General features: G+C 52.9%; 1 protein-coding gene across 3 annotated transcripts; it reads left to right on the top strand.

The window, feature by feature from the left end:
• PKIG (cAMP-dependent protein kinase inhibitor gamma) lies at window positions 1–17,095 on the top strand. Of its 3 annotated transcripts, none has more exons than XM_040080281.2 (4): window positions 1–119; window positions 5,919–5,986; window positions 14,748–14,923; window positions 16,173–17,095. In XM_040080281.2, the coding sequence occupies exons 3-4, from the start codon at window positions 14,773–14,775 to the stop codon at window positions 16,250–16,252; spliced, it is 231 nt and encodes a 76-aa protein (XP_039936215.1). In that variant the 5' UTR covers window positions 1–119; window positions 5,919–5,986; window positions 14,748–14,772; the 3' UTR covers window positions 16,253–17,095. The 3 variants fall into 3 exon arrangements, with proteins under 3 accessions (XP_039936215.1, XP_039936216.1, XP_039936214.1); XM_040080282.2 differs by lacking the exon at window positions 1–119 and adding an exon at window positions 193–400 and having other exon boundaries at window positions 5,922–5,986; XM_040080280.2 differs by lacking the exon at window positions 1–119 and adding an exon at window positions 194–400.
• Window positions 17,096–18,208: the final 1,113 nt, after the last annotated feature.

Genomic DNA, 18,208 nt, shown 5'->3' on the forward strand with positions numbered 1-18,208 from the left:
CGCTGAGCAGGGAAGTGAGGATGCTCGGGCACAAGCAGCTGCCGGGGGATGGGGTTACAAGCCGAAGCTAAACAAAGATCCCTGTGAAAAGGAAACGGATCCCTCCTGCCGCCTGTAAGGTAGGAGCCGAGCGGGAGCTGCTTGACATCATCGGGCAGAGCATTGGATTACAGCAGGCAGGGACTGACTCGGGGGGAGGAGAACACGCCCCTTGGCCCCACAAGTGCAACTTCATTTAGCAGCTCCCAGCAGAAGGAAACTGCAAGTCTGAAAGTGGCTGCGAGGCTCCGGGCCGGCTTGGCTGCTCGCCACAGCGGGCAGAGACGGCAGGAGGGCGGAATCCAGCGTGGATCGCTTTCCCGGCGGCGCTGGGGAGCGAGGAGCGGCGGGGCCCGGGGCTGTAAGTAGGGCTGTGACGGGCTGGCTGGCGGCTGGGGCGGTGGGTGACAGGGACACCTGCCCGGCAGCGCGGCCGGGAGCTCTCCCGCTGCCCACGGCGGGGATTTGTCCGGAGACACGGCGAACTTTTACCCACCCGCCTGCCGGCAGCCGGGGGTTTGCTGCCGGAGAGCCGCGGGCTGAAAAAGCAGAGCTGCGCGCTGCTTTTTCTGCTGTCGGGAGGGAGAAGCCTCGCACGCTGTTGGCAGGGGAGGTGGCCGCCGTTCCGCTCGGGGAATAACGCGCTTCGGCGCTCGCCGCCAAGGGGTAGCGGGGAGAGCAGACTCGGGATAGAAATCACGGAGGATCGTGGATCCGTGACCCCCGTGGGGAATTCTGGCCTCATTTCCAGCGTGTGTCCGTTCATTCTGAGCGGTTTGCCGGAGGGAATCCCTCACAGCGCGGGGGTCGGGACAGGCTCCCGAAGCTCCGGCAGTGCTGGGGATGCATCCCTCGGGATGGCAGGAGCCCTGCGGCTGCCCGGGACTGCCCTCGGAGCTGCGGGCACGGGCAGAGCTCTCGGAGCGTGGCAGCAGGAGCGGGCTCGGAGACTTGCTGGCATCCGGCTTTCCAAGCAAATGTTCGAAAAGGCAAAGACTCGGGTTAAAAAAAGAACTGCTGTGTGGTGGTATTCTCAGGAGGCTTTGCAAATTCCTCCACCTCGAAGCCGTGTGTCTTCCCTCTCTCTGGATTCCCCTAAGCAGCTGGTGGCGAGCCGCGGTGGGGAGCTTTCACATGCACGTAATGCCTTGGCCCCAAAAGGAGTGTTTGGGAAATTTCCCTTTGCTTGGAAGGGGTAAATAGTTCTGCAGATCTAGAGCCGAGTACAGCTGTGAAGCCAGAGGCAGTGCCCCGGGTGGCTGTGCTGGGGACTCGAACTGGGAGGAGGACGGGCTGGGGTCAGCGAGAGCCAGCAGCCGCAGCGGGGATGCTGCTGCAGTGCGAGGGTGAAGGGGGATTTGGGGAGTCGGGACGGCGTGATTGGGTGGCCGAGACCCCCCGATGGTGACATCCCCTCCAGCTCTGGGCTGTTTGCTCGGCGTGCCTGGCTTGGTTCCTGTGGGGCAGCACATAGATTCAGAGGCTCTTGGCTGGAAAGAGCCACCCTGCTAATGTGTGGCCACCCTGCTCTGAAATTGCCACCTTTCAGCTCTTGTGAGGGATGGTGTTCAGGAAAGAAGGATCCACGAAGAGATCCTCAATGGGTGTATTTGTTTATAACACAGATGTAGGCTAAGTGGCCGTAAATATGGTTATACCAGTAGAGCTTAATGTACCTTGGGCAAAGAACACAGCACTGGGTCCTTCAGAGTTCCTCAGGGATGTGAGCGCCCTATGCCATCCTTTGGGGGGACACTTTCCACAGAGTATAGACTCAGATGCCTCAGAGAACTGGAGACCATTAGCTACAATACATGGGCAGCTTGGTCACGAAGAGATGAAACCCAGGAATGTCCACAGCTGTGCATCTTCCAACCAGCTGGCACTTCTGTACCCAGTGGCTGATTCTGAGGGGTGTACAGGCTCATGGTGAGCTAGGATGAGGAGTTTTGCTTTTTTCTCTGAAGAAAAATCAATGTACTTTTGATGCCACTCAGAGGAATACCCTCAGGCACACAACCTTGCCACCCAAAATAACTATGGAAGACGTTTTTCAAGCTGCTAACATTTCCTGATCTCCCACATTTCAGAGCCAGTTCCTGCAGCACACTACTGTGCATTAATGCCTCCAGCCTGTCTGGGCACCCAAGCACCAGCATCATTTCTATTTTACATGGGCCTCACACAAAGCAGATGATTTCTCTGGGCTCACACGGGTCTGTGGCAGAATGGAGGGTGAATCTACAAAGCCACAAGGAACAGCAGAAGCTTCAACTTGGCTTTTTGTTTGCGTGTGTCACCCTGTTCTGATCGGTCCCATTTTCACATTCCAATTGTTTTTTCACACCCTTCTTTAATGTCACCAAAGCTGTTTATATGGACTGATGTGGAAAATAAGTTTTCCTTCACAACATCCATTTTAGAGAGGGTGAGAAGGGAAAAAACCCACTGCTTCTGGTTGTCTTTAGCTCGCAACTAGAAAAAAAGTCATAAGGGAAGCTGCTCCCCAGGCTTGCCAGCAGCCAGCACCAGCTAGGGAGAAGGTTCAGGTGTTCCATGGGCCTCATCCCAAGCTCCTCGTGGTGGCAGCTGGAGAGGTTGAGGTCGCTCCAGACCTTGCCTGGAACCTGCAGCACAAGCAGGAAGAGCAGCAGTTGGACTATGAACTGCCCCGGGCCCCACTTCAAAACTCTCACTCTCTTGGAGCCTAAGGGAATATGTACTTCACGCCACTCATTTCTGGTTTCCACAGCGAGTTCCCCAGCACTTCCCTTCCCAGGAGAGCGCAGCGAGGCGGGGTGCTCTTTGCGCAGCTCTGCGTGCAGGCGCATTGCCCGTCACAAGCGCTGCCTGGGAACTCCCCGGCGGGCGCCGAAATGCCATTTCTGTTGATATTTGCGGTGATGTCATAAGCCAAACATATCCCCACCAGAGCGTCACCAACTTTACTGGAGTTACTGTTTCCACAAAGTGTAATTAATCTGTGGTGCTCATTGCCCTGAGATACCGGCGGAACAAAGAGCTCCGAAGGCATTTTAATGGATATCAGGTAGTTATCTTGGTAACAAAGCAATCCTGGGTATGATTAAGAGGATATTGCATTGTAAGGATTGTAACACCTCCTGGTTCAGAGTCATTAGTGACTTAGGAAAAGCATTCCATTACAATTAGAGGTTTTCTTGTACCTCTGAAGCCGAGGATGCCAGCTGCTGCTGGAGACAGGGCACTAAATGAGGCGGTCTGGCTGCTGTGGGAGGACCAGGCTGCTGCCCCGATCAGCCGTGCATGCAGCCTGCTGTTTACCCAGCAGCCAAGAGACACAAGAACAACCTTCCCTCTGCTGCTATCACCTTGCTTGAAACCAGGAAGGATTTCCTCTCTGGATCAAAGCAGCACCACAACAGCTGTCGTGTAGAATAGTCTTGAATTCTGCCAAAAAAACATTCTGGGGTCTGGTTTGTTTTTTGTTTTGTTTTGTTTTGTTTTTTTGGAACACACATTCATTTTGAAGCAATGCTGAGAGAACTGAAGTTGTTTCATGTGTTTGCTCCTTTTGGGTAACAGCTGATCATGACCATGGAGGGAATCTGACATGTGCAGTCATGCACATTGAATAGGACAAGAGAAAATGGTCTTGAGTTGCACCATGGAAGGCTTAGTTTGAATATTAAGAAAAATTTCTTCATGAAAAGGGTTGTCAAACACTGAAATGGGCTGCCCAGAGAAGCAGTGGAATCACTATCCCTGGAGATATTAAAAAGATGTGTGGATGTGGCACTTGGGGACATGGCTTAGTGGCGGACTTGATGACCTTGAGGATCTTTTTCAATCTAAATGATCCTATAATTCTATGCTGATGCCCTCGTAATTTATTCCTGATGGGGTATGGATGCTTATCTAGCCAATGAACAGCTCCACTATGGTCCCAGAATAATTCACAGTACCTTGATGTGTTCCAGGACTAAAGTACAAAACAAAGTGTTCCTTAACAAGTCACTGTAGCCCATCCTTAGGTGGCATCAATCCATGTGCCACCATTAAAGTTCCAAACAGCCTGGCCTTTGTGCTGAGGGGTCTCTGGAGCTCTGCCCATCACCCTGGGGGCAGCAGGACCAGGTGAGCCAGGAGAGGATCAGCCTTTGTGGATGGAGCAAGAGGGTCAGCTTCAAATCTGCAGACTCCAGATGCCCAAGCAAGGGCTGTGGGGAGAAACATCTAGGTAGGGCCGAGCCTGCAGGGGTGGAAAGCCAATATCAGCTGCTAAAGTATTTTTGTCTCCAAAATCAGCTGGTTTTTGAGAGAGAAAATGGGGGTTTCCCACCATGTCCCACCACAAATTGGGCTGCTCAGTGATAACTTCTACTTCAGAGCATCGTTGCTCCAGTTTACTTTAAGCCTCTCTTGGCAGAGGCCCACGTGTTTTGAGATATTTTGCAACACTGCTGAAGTGCTGGGGGTTTAACTGTTTGGACAGCGTAACACACGAGCCAGGGCAGGAAGGCAAAGGAGGAGAATAAAGACTTGTGGGTTTCCAAAGCTGTGTTTCTTCCTTCCTGCTTTTGTTTGCTTGTTTGGTGCCCGAAAAGGGCAAGGCATATTCCCAGAGTTGTGGGAATACTGTTTCTTTTCCGGTCCAGTGTTTCCAGTAAGCACTTTGCTATAAATGGGGTTAAGACTAACAAAAGTTTATTGTTAAATCCCTGTGTCTTTGTTTAGCTCCTGTCATGATCATAATTAGCATTTTCCACTTCTGCAAGCCTGTCATCTGCAGAGCTGAAAGTGCTTTAAAATATTTGAAGCATCTAACAGGGGGAGGGAGTATTAATAGCTCCATTTAACAGATGGGCAAACTGACACATAAAAGCAGCAAGTGCCCTGTCCTTGAAGCAGGGCCAGAGCCAGCAAGTAGTCAGCTCCAACTACAAAGTTTTGAAAGTGGGTCAAAAAAATAAAGAGGAAGGCTGGAGATCTGTCCCAGTTTGGAAAATGATGGGAAATAGTTCCAGTCGCAGTGGTACTCAGCCCAGATGGACCAGACAGATGAATTGCTGGATGAGCTACTGCTTATATGGTTAAGTGGCTCATCTCTTGATTTCTGTTCTGCTAACATTTGTCCCTGGGACAAAGGGAAAAAACACAGTCCATGATGTTCCAAAATAGTCAGAAAGCTGAAACAGCTGCTAAAATAAGCAAGTGTCCTGTTGGCTGGGCTCTGCAGGTCAGGGAATTGCAAAGCACCCACAGATGTTGAGGCCACAGAGGAAATGTCTTTGAGCAGGGCTTGGGGACAGCAGGAGGAGGCTCAGCTGTGCACAAACAGCAGAGACCCAAGGAGCTGGACACAGACCCAGCAAAGCAACCAGAACCAGATAAAACTTCCCCTTTCACCTTGTAGAAGCTGATATGGGAATTTCACTTCTTTGAAGGGCAGCAGAGCTGCAAACCAATATTCATTTATAGTCTGGAGGCAGCTGCTGGTCCCTGCAGTGCAGGTCAGGACATGAGTTGTCTCAGTTCTCTCAGCACCTGTGGGAGAGCAAAGAAAGAACCAAAACCAAAGAGGACTTCTCTGTGCAGTCCAGCTGGACTTTCCATGTGCTTTAACACAACAGTCCAAGTCTATTAGCACAAACCCTCCTGAGGATGGTATGTGTATGAACACAACATCCCACAGCCCCTGGGCTGGTGCCTGCACCGAGCCAGGCTCCGTCTGAGTCTGCTGGGCAGAGCCCTGCCACCCCTCTGCTATGCTGGTCACAGAGAGTGGGAAGAGCAGCTGAGCTTTATGCTTCCCAAAACAAGCACAGATAATGTTCTCATACTTTTTTTTTTTTTTTTTTTTTTTTTTTTTTTTTTTTTTTTTTTTTTTTTTTCCCCAGAAGCTGTTGTCCTGCTGTGCATGAAGCGTGTTTGAAGTCATGTCCAGAAGGAAAGTCCTCTGAATCAGGTAGGGGCTCACACTACGATTGATAAAGCTTTTATTCCTAGGGAAATATTACAAAGAGAAATGAGTTTTTTCCTTCCTGTAGCATTGAGTCACTTGACCTCCCTCTGTATTCTGAATTACTAGATACTAGAAAGCTGCTAAGAGGAAAAAAAAAGAAACCAACAATTCCACCATAATGACTTTCCTGCTGTACTGTCCACACCTCTCAGCCGTGCCCTTGTCCCAAGCCTCGTTGCAGCTCTGGCTCCAGGCAGCCCCAGTGCCAGTTGTGCTCCGTGGCCTCTCCCTGCCAGCGATGGGGATGTGCTGTGCAAATCCTGCTCAGGGCTGCCCACGTGCTTTGCACAGGAACGTTGTCTGCCTGTACAGAACGACGTGAGTTCTGTTCTGCATTTGGAGTCAGCCCAGCAAGATCCAGGGAACCCCCAAAGCTTAAACCTTTCACGGCTCCTGCGTGAATGGCAAGTCCTCTCTGTGGTTTCACCTGTGGCTGCTGCACTCAGAGCATCCCCTCTGTGCTCACATCGTGTCACTGCTTTCACTTGCTCAGAGCTTCCAGGGCTGTTTTGTGTGAACTCTGCAGTGCAGGATCTCAGGACTCTGGTGCACACAGACATCTCCCCTCTTGCAGGTCTCTCAGAGCAGTTCATCTCTTGCATCCAGCTCCTTCCCTGTGCATGCTGGAGACACCCCGTGTCCTTCCATGCCCAGGCTGCACTTCAGCACACCATGAAATACTTGGCAATTGTTTTTATTAGGAGCTTTCCCTTTCCTGAGGCTCCAGCTGGCAACAATCGCTGAGCACCCCCAGGGCAGTGCTAGGGGCACCTCTCGAGCACTTCAGCTCAGGTTTAGATGTCACATCCCTGGGGACTTAGGCAGAAAGATTGACCCTGCCTGCAGGAAGGATCACCCGACACAGCTAGAAGGAAATGTTGCACCCATCACAGAAATCTTCAGCAAAGGAGGTGTGCAGAGCTTTCCCTGCCCAGATGGGGGTCCCGGCAGGGCAGCACAGCCAAGGGGCTCCTGATTCCATTGGGGAGCAAAGGCATGGTGGGAGTCCCAGCAGTGGAGCAGACAAACAGGGCAGCCAGCTCCAGGGAGCAGAGCTGAGCCTGGTTTTGCTAATCAGCTTCATTCTGTACCGACACGCTTAAGAGGTGCCCTGGTTATTTTTAGGCACCACTGGGAGCTGCCAGGGCTCTTGCACCCCAGGAGGCTTCACAGCCTTTCTCTCAGCCCCTTCCACTGCTCTGAGTCAGGAGGACTCTTTGGATGCTGGATGCAGATTCCCGTGGGATTGAGCAAGCCTCACTGGGGCAGAGCCAAGGCAGGTGGTTCTGGGCTTCAGGCACACTGTGCTGAGCAGAGCTTCCCCAAGCAAAGCCTCCTCAAGCAGCAGCAGCCAAACCTGCCCAGCTACAGCCCTCACAACTCCTCTTCAGCTCAGCTCCCCTCCCCAGTGATGCTTTCCCACAGCAGCAGAGCTCAGCTCCTCAGATGATGAAGAAGAGCTGGACTAAATAGTTCTGTTTTGTTTTAGGCATAAAAATAAGGACTCATCCTTTCTTTCCTGTATCCCTGTAGAGAGGTCTCCCTCAACCCAGAAACACCATCAAAGGCTGCTGTGGCTTTGCCTTCCTCTTACATGTGAAAATAGCCCCAGCTGCATCTCCTCAGCACTTGTTTGACTTCTCCTTACCCAGGGAAACCTGCAAGGTATTGGGGAGCTTGTGCTGGGGTTGAGCATCCCTGGGCCAGGAATTCGGATGGGGTTTTGGAAGGTGATGTTCACTCCGAGGTCGGTCCCTCAGTGTGATCAGAAGAGCTGTGGGACTACTGGGGATTCTCCAGCCTTTGAGGTGGAATCCAGTTGGGACTTTTCTTCATGAATAATCTGGAGCAAGGCAGGGAAGCCACGCCTGAAGGGGATCCCCACTGCACAGGAGCTCACCCCGTGGCCCGGGGGTGATAGGGTGACTGCATGTCACAAGTGGGGAGCGTACGTGGGACATCGCTGCCACAGCAGCTGTGGGATTTCTGTACCTGCAGGGTCACTGGTCTGTGGATTGTCTGCTTTGTAACTTCAGGCACTAGGAGATCTTCTACAAGGTTGTTCCTGTAAAAATACCTTGACACGTAAAGGCAGATAAGTAAAAATTGTGAGAAAATGAAAGTAATGGAGAAGGGACTCACAGCCCCAGAGTCCCTGGAGCTTTGGAAGGGTCCCTGCAGGGCACTGAGGGTCCTGTGGGTGCTCATGGCTGCTCTGGGTGAGCGCGAGGGATTTGGCTCTCTCCTCTCTGCTGTGCAAAAGCCACAGCGCTGTGTCCATCCAGCACCAGCCTGCCTTGAGGGGTGAGAAATGGGCAGGGAGAAAGGTGCCAGCCTGCTGGGGCTGTGCCTTGTCCCCGCTGTCCCCCATCCCTCAGAGGGACGTGTGGCTTTCAGAGCTGGGGGCAAACCTGAGTCATTAGCACCTTGAAGCTGAGAGATGGGAAAAACAAGCTCGACCTGGGAACAAAACAAAAATACAACTGCTGTCACGGCAACTGTCTCCAGATGCACCAAGAGACCAATTATTTCCATTAATCAACTTAGTGAGAAGCTGCAGAAGAGGTTTAAGCTGCATCAAAGCTCGGTAGTGAGGGGAGGGAGGAGCAGAGGGGCTCCATCAAACAGTGATTCTTCCCGTGGTGGAGGGTTTTTGGAGCAGATTCTCAGCACCTTGAGTGCCTTGGCTGGACTGACAGATGGGTGCTGCCTGCTCCAGGCACGGGGATGGAGGCTGGCAGCACTGCATGGCCACAGAGGGGCACTGGGCTGCCTTCCTGGCGGATGGATGGAGGGAGGGATGGATGGATAGCTGGATGGATGGAAGGATGGATGGATGGAAGGATGGATGGATGGAAGGATGGATGGACAGGCAGCTCTCTCCCACAATCACCCACACATCCTGATGCCAACAGGAGGCCACTGGGCCTGAGCAATGCCCTCCTGCCTCCCTCAAGCTCCCCCTTTCCCCTGGGGATCAGAGCAGAGCACACAAGGACTCGCCCTGCCCTGATGCTGAGGGTCAGCTGTGATTTTGGAATCTGGTTGGATTGCTTACCATTGACCATTTCTTACCTCAGTGGGAAGGCAGGCAGTGGCTGCGAGGATGTGGGACAGCAGGAGGTGCCTTGGGACAGTGGGGACTCTGCACTGGGGGGCCCTGGGGGTGTGCTGAAGGCCAGGAGTGAGGGGAAGGAGTTTGGGGAGCTTGGCAGAGCTAAATATAAAGTTTGTGAAGTCACAGAGGAGTCAGTCTAAGCCTCATCTTAAACATGGAGCTTAGCAATTGGTTATCAGTTCTATGGGCATTAAATGATCTTTATACTGTAAAACCAGGCCAAATGAAAAGAAGGGATCTATTTGTGGACACTAAACCTCAGCTGTATCTGTTCTCCTCCTAAAGGAATTAAAATTTTCCAGCAAGTCCTAGAGGATGCTGGAAGCTCTGTTCCTGCAAAACCATTGCAGTGGCTGGAGCAGCTGTGATGTCTGTCCTGGCTGAATTTATCATATTTAGTGTAAGAGCCTGAGGGTGCAGAGTTATTACAAGGAGTCCCACAGCAAAAGCCTTCCATAAATATGGATGTGCCAGACCCAGCTTGATGTCTCTTCATCACTGAAGTCTGGTGAAGCTTTTCTGTGCTGTTCTCAGCAGGACAGAAGGTGCTCAGCACATGAGATGGACACACGTGCCCTGGTAGGAGATCAGGCTGCTGCCCTGCTGCTGCCTGTGTTCTCACCAAACCAGGAAGCTCAGAGCTGAGCAGTTTGGAGCACAGCAGTTCTGGGCAGTGAGACCCACCACCACCACACTGTGGAGAGCACAGAGCCAAAGGGAAAGCAGGGGAGCTCTGTGTCTGGTGCAGACCATGTCACCAGCCTTACACAGCTTGTTGCAGCCAGACTGGGCTCCCAACAGCAGCATCTTCGTCCTCAGCTGCATCTTCAGCTCAGTCTCTGGCTGTGGATCTGAGCTCCAGTGCCTGGGGTTTGTGAGACATATTGAGGCCTTTATGGCACCGTCACAAAATACCCCAATAACACCATTACAGAGCCCTTCTTCTTTGATGTGCGGCCCCTCACGCATGTTCCCAGACAAGACCCAGTGGAAAATTTGCTGAAATTCCAGCTGGACGTTGTCAGACAGTTGGTGGAAACCCCCTGACCTCAAGTGCTGGCTTCAGCCCTGCGGGATATTTTTTTCTCCTCTCTGGCTGCGACTCTCCCAGCAGGAAACCTCACAGCAAACCCAGAGGGAGCACAGAAATCCCGGTGCTTCCGTCTTTGTGCTCTACCAGGCCCCCCTCTTTACTAAACCATTCTACACTGTAAATATTTTAAAAGCCCAGCAGGGCTGTTGAGTGTGTTTAGCTGTTGTTATGGATCCGCCCCAGCAGGAGAGAGCTAATAATAGCCCCTGTACCCTGGAATGAAAGGGCAAGGGGCACTGCACGATATGGAGAGCTCCAAGGCCACTGCAGCACTCCGTGCCTTGGTGGTGGGATGTGATGCTTGAGCAGAAAAAGGAGTCAGATCCCTGTTCCCAAGCAGAACTTTGGATTTTCACCCCAGAAACATGGCAAGGTTTTGTTCAGCTTCGGGGCTTTACAACTCCAGGAGTTTGGAGAGTGTTAAATCCCCTGGTTAAATCCACCCAAGCAGTAAGGAGAGCGTGTCCTGGGCTGGGCTGGGGGATGAGGGAGCTGTCTCCAACCAAAAGCTGCAGCTCCTGGTCCCAGCTGCCCCTGGCAATGGACAGCTTGAGGCCAAAGCTGGGCTGCAGCACTGGGAGCTGGACTCTGCCAGGGCTCCTGAAGCTGGGAATTGCTGCCCAGGGTCAGCACAGAGGGCAGGGCTGTGCTGGCTCCTGGAGGGACAAGGATGTCCAAGCAGGGGCCTAAGCTGCCTCATGCCTCACGGACCTGTGCAGAGAACCAGGCGAGGAGGAGAACACCGAGAAAGGCGAGAGGGTAAGGGGCAGAGCAGGAGGCACAAAGCAGGCAGGGGGGAAATGTTCAGCCCAGCCTGCTGATAGCCAGCACCAGCACCCCAAAATGGCCCTTCCTAGCCATAAAAATTTTAACCTAGACAAGGGACAGTGCAGTATTGTGTGAAGGGTTTCCTTGGAGCTGGAGTCAGGGCTGGGTGTGGCTGTAGCATCCACCCAGTCCCAGGGGTCAGCCCTGGACACTGGCTGGGATGGCAGAGCCCTGTGCTGGGGCTACCCTGCCAGCTGTGCCCAGGTCACTTCTCTGCCACTCTCCCCTTGTTTGCAGTAACTGTTTGCTGTAGTCCCTGGCATCCGTGCTGAGAAGCAGGCACGGGGGACACAGGAATTAAACACAGGCTTGTCAGTGGGACCAAATGGGACACGGGGCTGAGCCAAAAAAACCCCTCCATTTAGTCTACCAAAAGGGAGAGGAAACATTTAACCCTTCAATTTCTGAGCACCCACCTTCTAAATGGGCAGAACTCAGCCCCAGAATGAGTAGGGCTGGTTTAGCTGCAGCCCCCAGAGTGCAGCCAGCTGCTCTGTCAGCTGCTGGGTGATTTCCCTGGAAAATGCCAGCAAGCCCCGTTGCAATCCAACAGCAAAACCGCTCAGGAAGCCAAGTCCCCACCAGCAAAGCCAAGATTGTTACAGCTCAGATTTTTTAGCACTCAAGACATTACAGAAAAATAAGTCCAAACAGCAGGCTTGGCAGATCCAGGGACAGGAGCAGAGGCAGCTCTGGGGACACACCTGGTGTCAGTGGTGGCTTGTGAGGGGCTTCTTCAGTTGTGGCCAGCTGCCCTGGGTCAGGCATCACCACGTCCCCATAGCAGAGGGGACACAGCCTCCCTCCAAGCAGCAAACTTGTGAGGAATGTGCAACAGGCAGCAGATGCCAGCTCCCCTGCCCCATCCCTGCGGGCTGGCACTCTGTGCTGAGGGCACGGGGACTGTTTCTGATACCATCAGCAGCAGAGAGGAAAGGGAGGGCAGGAAAGGACCCTCTGGGGACAAGCTGAATCACCTCTGTGAAACGCCCTGGAAGCCTTGGCACATTGAATGTGTGTGCTGTGGGATTATTCCTGCAACGCCTGGCAATAACAGGCCCATCGTCCTGTCCACGGGAGAATGGAAAACCAAAGGTGGGGAGCCAGCAGGTGATGGTGCAGCTCCCTTTGCAGCCCCTGCCACCCCTAAGTGACTGTCCACAGTGTCACAGCTTCAGGTTCCACGCCATTATGTAGGCAAGAGAGAAGGTAGCTCCTTTGCAGTCCTTGAAAGATGTTAAAAGCAGTTACTGAGTGAAAACCCAGAGAACTGTGGGCTCTGGGGTTGGAAGTATGGAAACGCTGTTTGAAAAACCAGGTTTTCCTATCGCAACCGAGGCAACTGCTCCCGTCACCCTCTCAGCCCAACAACTGCCCGGGGGCGGAGGCTGGAATCTCTCTGCCTGCAAGGTTTTCGAGAGCCACCCACCTTGAAAATCCCGGAGGAATTGCTCAAATATGAGAGGTTCGCTGTTAAGTCTGCCTGTCTCCAGCGCTTGGCATGGAGAGCCGAAGGCAGGAGCCGTCCCAGGCACGGGAATAAATAAATCATATGCGCCATCTCCCGGCCACCGAGTCGGAGCCCAGCCCTGCACGCTTGTTTCTAACCGGGATCCCGTCCTTCTCCCGTGCCAGGGGAAGCAATTACTTGGCACAGCACTGCCGCTACCTTTGGCAGCTCCATCAAGGGACACCGGGAAAATGCTGTATCCCAGGGGCTCCTGCTCCCCGGTTTGGGGGAACCTGGTGGTCCTGCCCAAGGGACAAGGGCAGCGGGGCTCTGGAGCATATCAGCTCTGGAATGGCCTCACTGGTTGGAGATGGACCTGGGCTTGTCTGGCTGGCTTCTAGGGAAGTGTCACAAGTCTGTATGACTTCTTTCTGGCAGCTGTAGAAGGTCAGCAGTGTCTGGGCTTCAGTGACCTGTGAGAACTTGTCTGGGAATGATGGATGCTTCTCCTATCCTGGGGAACAGGCACTTTGCTCGCTGAGCTCATCCAGAGTAGGTGCCTTATCCTGAAAAAGGAACAACAGGGATGGAAGGAGGCAAGATGAGGAAAAACATCTGGGGCATCTCTTCCTGGGGCAGAGGACGCAGGTTTTCCCAGGAGCTAGATGGATGCCAAGTCTGTAGAGGAGGCAGGTGCTCACAAGCATTCTTAGCTTTGGGGAAACAGGATCTCCTGCAAGATCTGGGTGGGTCAAGCGCCACATCCCAGCAGTGAGGTGGTGCCGGCGCTCCCTGAGCTGGCATCCACACTAGGAGAGGAGTCCCTGGGGTTACCAAAACATGCTGTGTTTCTGTGGGGTTTTGCTTACTGCACCCTGCTCAGCTCAGGAACAGTTTTTATCCCAGTTATCGCATCTTCACCTGCATGTCCTTTCTACTGCCATAACATCGGGGATTAGAGTGAGGAGTGTGATTCCTGTTCAGGCTGGTGCCTGAATCTGCCAACAGATTTCGCTGGCAGGGAAATCAATATCAAGCAGGATTTGTAAAGGAGGCTGAGCAAACTCCTTTGTGGGTCATTAACTCCAAGGCACAAAAGTGAGCGAATGTGCATTAAATGTGCGTGAATTTGTTTTCACTGCACACGAGCGTTTCTAATCGGGACCTGCTCCAAGCACTGCCTGCAATCAGCAGGGCTAGAGGCACATTTTACAGTGATCAGAACCACAGATAAGACAGCAATTAATCTCCTGATTCCACGCAGAAAAACAAAGTGCCAAACAGAGTATGCAGGAGCTGAGAGCTGGAGGTTTCCCGTGCAGAGGCAGTGTGTGCTTGCCAGCTCTGTGCCCAGGAGCCAGGGGGAACTAACACAACCATCCCCTGCACTCTGTGTGCAGTGCAAGCGCTGGCAAGGGAAACCAGCAGCCAAAATGAAAACCCAGCAACTTAAGGATTCATCAGCTGAACTCAGAGCTGGCTCACAGCAGAGCTCGCATGTGACAAGTGGCCGCTCCGGGCCTTTCTTTGTGCTGTGCGCTTGGCACTGGCGCAAGTCTGGAGTGAAGGGATCCAAATGTCTCGCAGAAGGGCTGATTTTCACATGGTAAAGTGTTTATCTCGCAGCCATCCAGCCCAATGCTTCTTCAGTGACATCCAACAGCCAGGGGAGGCCACTACTGCTCCAAGCCCTGCACCCAGAAAATGCTCCCTGCTCCCCTAACTTCCCAATGGGTATCCATCATTTCCCATTACAAATTCAGGCTGCATCACCACCCCATCCCCCAAGCAGTGAGCCAAATTTGGCCTGTGTTCAAAGGTCCCGTGGCGTTCTGAGGAGGAAGCGGGGCTTTCTCTGTAATGAAAAGCTGCTGCAAGCCACCTTGTGCGCCTAAAGGAGAAGGCTGGAAGCTCAAAGGAGAGACAAATGCCGTGCCTGCCTTTGCAGTGGGAAGGCAGAGCAAGTCAGGCATCTGGGGTGGATCCTTGTCACCTGGCACAGTGGCTCACCCAGCGTGGTGGGTCTCCCCACACATCACCCCCATGAGGGAGGTGATATCTGACATTTCAGTACCTGCTGCCAGAGGAGCTGGAGCAGAGTTACAGGGGCATTTTCTCATGCTGCAGTGTTACCCCAGAGTCACCTCACCTGGAGGGAGCCACGACTTGAGCCGTGCCGAGCATCCTGGGCCTCACAGCTGTGTTTTCTCTGCAGCGTTTTGCAAGCGAATAGAGATGCAATGGAGGTAGAGTCCAGCACCTACACCGACTTCATTTCCTGCGACCGGGCTGGCCGGAGGAACGCTGTCCATGACATCCAGAGAGAGGCAACCACCATCAGCATGCGCAAGCTGACGGAGGACATGGGTGAGCTCGCCGTGGAAGGAGCAGGTGAGCTGCCACACGCACACACCAGCGAGCCGGGCAGAGCCCGGCACAGGCTGCGAGGGCAGGCACAGAACGGCAGCGCCAACGCCCGGTGCTGCCTCTGGGAGCATCACACCGAGGCTGGGGAGGAACATCCCATTCCTCACTGCTCCAGTCAGCGCCTTCACGCTCGTGGATGCTCAGGTAGTGAGTCCCTCCAGGTCAAGGGGTGCTGCAGTGAGCAGAATGATCCCTGGATCCTGGCACAGGAGCACTGCACGCTCCAGCCCAGGCCCTTTGCTCACCGGTGCTTAAACAAGGCATGCACTGACCAAGACCCTTCCCAGATCAAGTTGCACATCATTTATACCTTAGGCTTTAGAAAAATCATGTGTTGGGCAGGCTGTGGTTGTTTCTTTCTTGGTTGGTCGTAAAATAAAAAAATCAACCTTTGAATAGTTCTGCGGTATTTCAAATAACAACAGAAATAACTTTCGCAGCAGCAGCCATCTCCAAATCCTCCCCTTCAGCCCAAATGTGGCAGCAGTACCACCCTGCTCAGTGTCTGCTGGCCAGCTGGATGTGAGGAGCTTGAATCCTCTGTCCAAACCTGCCACTCTCATTTCACTAATAAGCAGCACAGCACAGACTATCACTGCAGAAGGGACACTCAGTTTTCCCCCTTGCTTTCTTAAACCTCCAGCCTACAGCCTGTAACTATAAAAACACTTTAAAATACGTTCATTACCGCAACTGGACTTCTTTCAGCATGACCATAGCAGCATGTGTCCATCCACCCGTCCATAGTGAGCTCAGATTGGAGCTGCTCTACCGGAGAGCAGCTCAGGCAGCTGCCAGGCTGTCAGGAAGACAGTTCTGGAGCCCTTCAAAGTTGGGTGAGTGCACATCCCTACCTTGAGGCTCCCTCCCAGCAGTGCCAGGCGTGTTGAGAAGTGTTTGTACTCCAGGAATGTGAGGAGAGAACCCAATATTTTTAATCATGGGATTGTAGAAAATGGTTTGGTTTGGAAGGGACCTTAAAGACCATCTGTCATGGACAGGGACTCTTCCCCCTAGATCTTCCAGTCCAACCCAGCCTGGCCATGAACACTCCCAATGGATGAGGCCAAGTATCTGGTCACAGGAGGGGAGTGATAGATCTTCTGGTGAAAATCTTTCATCTTTCTGGATGAAATCAGCTGTAGCAATCACTGATGGCTTGTGTCCTCAGCAGGGTGTAACTGTGCTTTCTTCCCAATCCTTCCTTCTGCAGAAAGCCAAAGAGATGCCAGTTCTTCTGACAACGACCCTGGAGCAAGACCAAAGGGGCAAGAAAGCAGCCCCTCCCCATGAGAGCAAAAAGGGGGTGGGATGGGCAGGAGGAGGGCCTTGCTGTGAACATTAAACAAGAATTTGTTGAATCTGTGGACAAAAGCCAACCTGGAACAGCAAGCTGTCTGTCAAATGCCTCTGCTGGAACCGTGCTTGTGCAGAGAGACACAAGACACTTGCAAGGACTGGCACCTCCAAAAGACTTCTGGCCCCGTCCCTAACGGTTTAGAGCAACACTGCCGTGGTCGTAGTGATATGAGCCATTCTCGAGATGCCTTAGCTGCGATTTTCTCCTAGGGGAAAAACAGTTTCAGTAATAATAGACACACCAGATTTTCCTGTCCAAGGTACCTTCCTCCTTTGCAGATTTAGACTATTATTTATTCTGTTTCCATAGGTTAGGAATTTAGATTATTGGTTTTTCTAAGCCTCACCCTCTGCATCTTAGACCTGGCCTCTGGATTGTCCACATGGCCCCTCGTCGGGGTGGGCAGTGGGGAAAGGACCCGACCTGTCCTGCTGCCCTCGAGTCAACACCACTCACCTGTGCTGCTGCTGCCTAGCATCAGGAAAGGACCAAAGCACAGCTCTGTGGGGATGAGCCCCACCTGGAGACCCAGCAGCACCAGCCACAGGCATCTTTTTTCTCTGGGTTTTAACACTTCAAGATGTTGTTTAGGGGAGGGGAGAAACATTTTGCTGGGTTGACTGTTGACATTTCAGGCTTAACTTTGCAAGCTGTTAGCTGAGATGATCTCTGGTAGGATCTCACACCCTTCTCTCTTTAAGGAGACATGTTTTGTGTTAAAGATGGTTTGATAAAACTACAGAAGCTGTTGGAATAAATGACACAGCCTTCAAGTACTGAAGGTGGTTTTTTTTCTGCCTGGATGTTTTGTCTTCCTTGGGTTTGCCTTTGGCTGAGGGGTGGTTTCATAGGGAGACACGGAGCTGTGCAAGAAGAGTCCCCCGAGTTTGGGTCTGTGAAACCCCATGGGTTGGCAGCACACTGATGGAGGCAGGTGTAGTTTTCCCAGGTTTACTGCCCAGGCACCAGCAGGATTGGTGCCAGTGGGAAGAGGTGTTTTCCCTCTGCAGAACAGAACGACAGGAACGTTGCTGGTGTTTCACTGATCCCAGTGGAGCAGCCTGACTGGGCCTGAGCACCAGCACAGGGACAGGGCAGAGCTGACCTAGGAAACTCTCCACCGGTGACACAAGGGCAAGAATCTCCCTGATGCCTAGGGAAGAACTGAATGTTACATGTTTGAGATTTATCAGCCAAAATAAGGGCATAAATCAGCAGAGAAGTTGCTGCTAGACAGAAGGAGAATTGTCCGAGAAGCAATGGCCATGGGGTGAGCACAGAGGTATCCACAGCTCCAGCCCCCACAGGAAAGGAGGATTTGGCAGGCAGGCAGTGGCCGTGGCTGCTGCTTTGGCCAAGGGCTGCTGGAGTGGCTGAGCCGTGCCCAGACAGCAGCCAGGAGCCTGCTCCCACTTCCCATGCCCAAGGGCAAACCAGCAGGTAGCTCCTGGACCTGGCTGGCTGCACAGCTGTGCCTTTAAGCCCCATTTCCAGCTCTGCTTACCACAGAACAGTAATTTTGGCTCGTGCTGACACACACACACACACTCACAGAGCTGAAAGGCAGCACGGAAGGACTGAGCACCACACAAGACCTCCAACAGTCAAATGTGGGCTAATCTTAGCTCTCCCTGGTCAGAAAATATCTGTTTCAGAATTATATTTAGACAGAGGGGTAGGGGCCTGTTGGCCAGCTTCTCTCAGGGGATGGGCGAGAGGCATCGGGTTCCCCCTGCAAGTGACAGCCAGCTCAGCCACTGTCACTGAGCGTGCTGCAGGACCAAGGGCGCTGCCCAAATCCAGCCACATCCTGATCTGCAAAGCTGCTGAGCACAGCGATGCTCCCAGCCCTTCTCTTCAGCTGAACATGGGCATGCCAGACCTGCCAA

The sequence above is a fragment of the Hirundo rustica genome, chromosome 16 (genome assembly GCF_015227805.2).
Source record: "Hirundo rustica isolate bHirRus1 chromosome 16, bHirRus1.pri.v3, whole genome shotgun sequence".
Lineage (NCBI taxonomy): Eukaryota > Metazoa > Chordata > Aves > Passeriformes > Hirundinidae > Hirundo > Hirundo rustica.

Excerpts from the sequence above, each read along its gene's own strand:
- PKIG (XM_040080281.2), top strand. The coding sequence starts at position 14,773 with ATGGAGGTAGAGTCCAGCACCTACACCGACTTCATTTCCTGCGACCGG. Across the intron at positions 14,924-16,172 it reads GCTCGCCGTGGAAGGAGCAG|AAAGCCAAAGAGATGCCAGT; the intron begins GTGAGCTGCCAC and ends TTCCTTCTGCAG.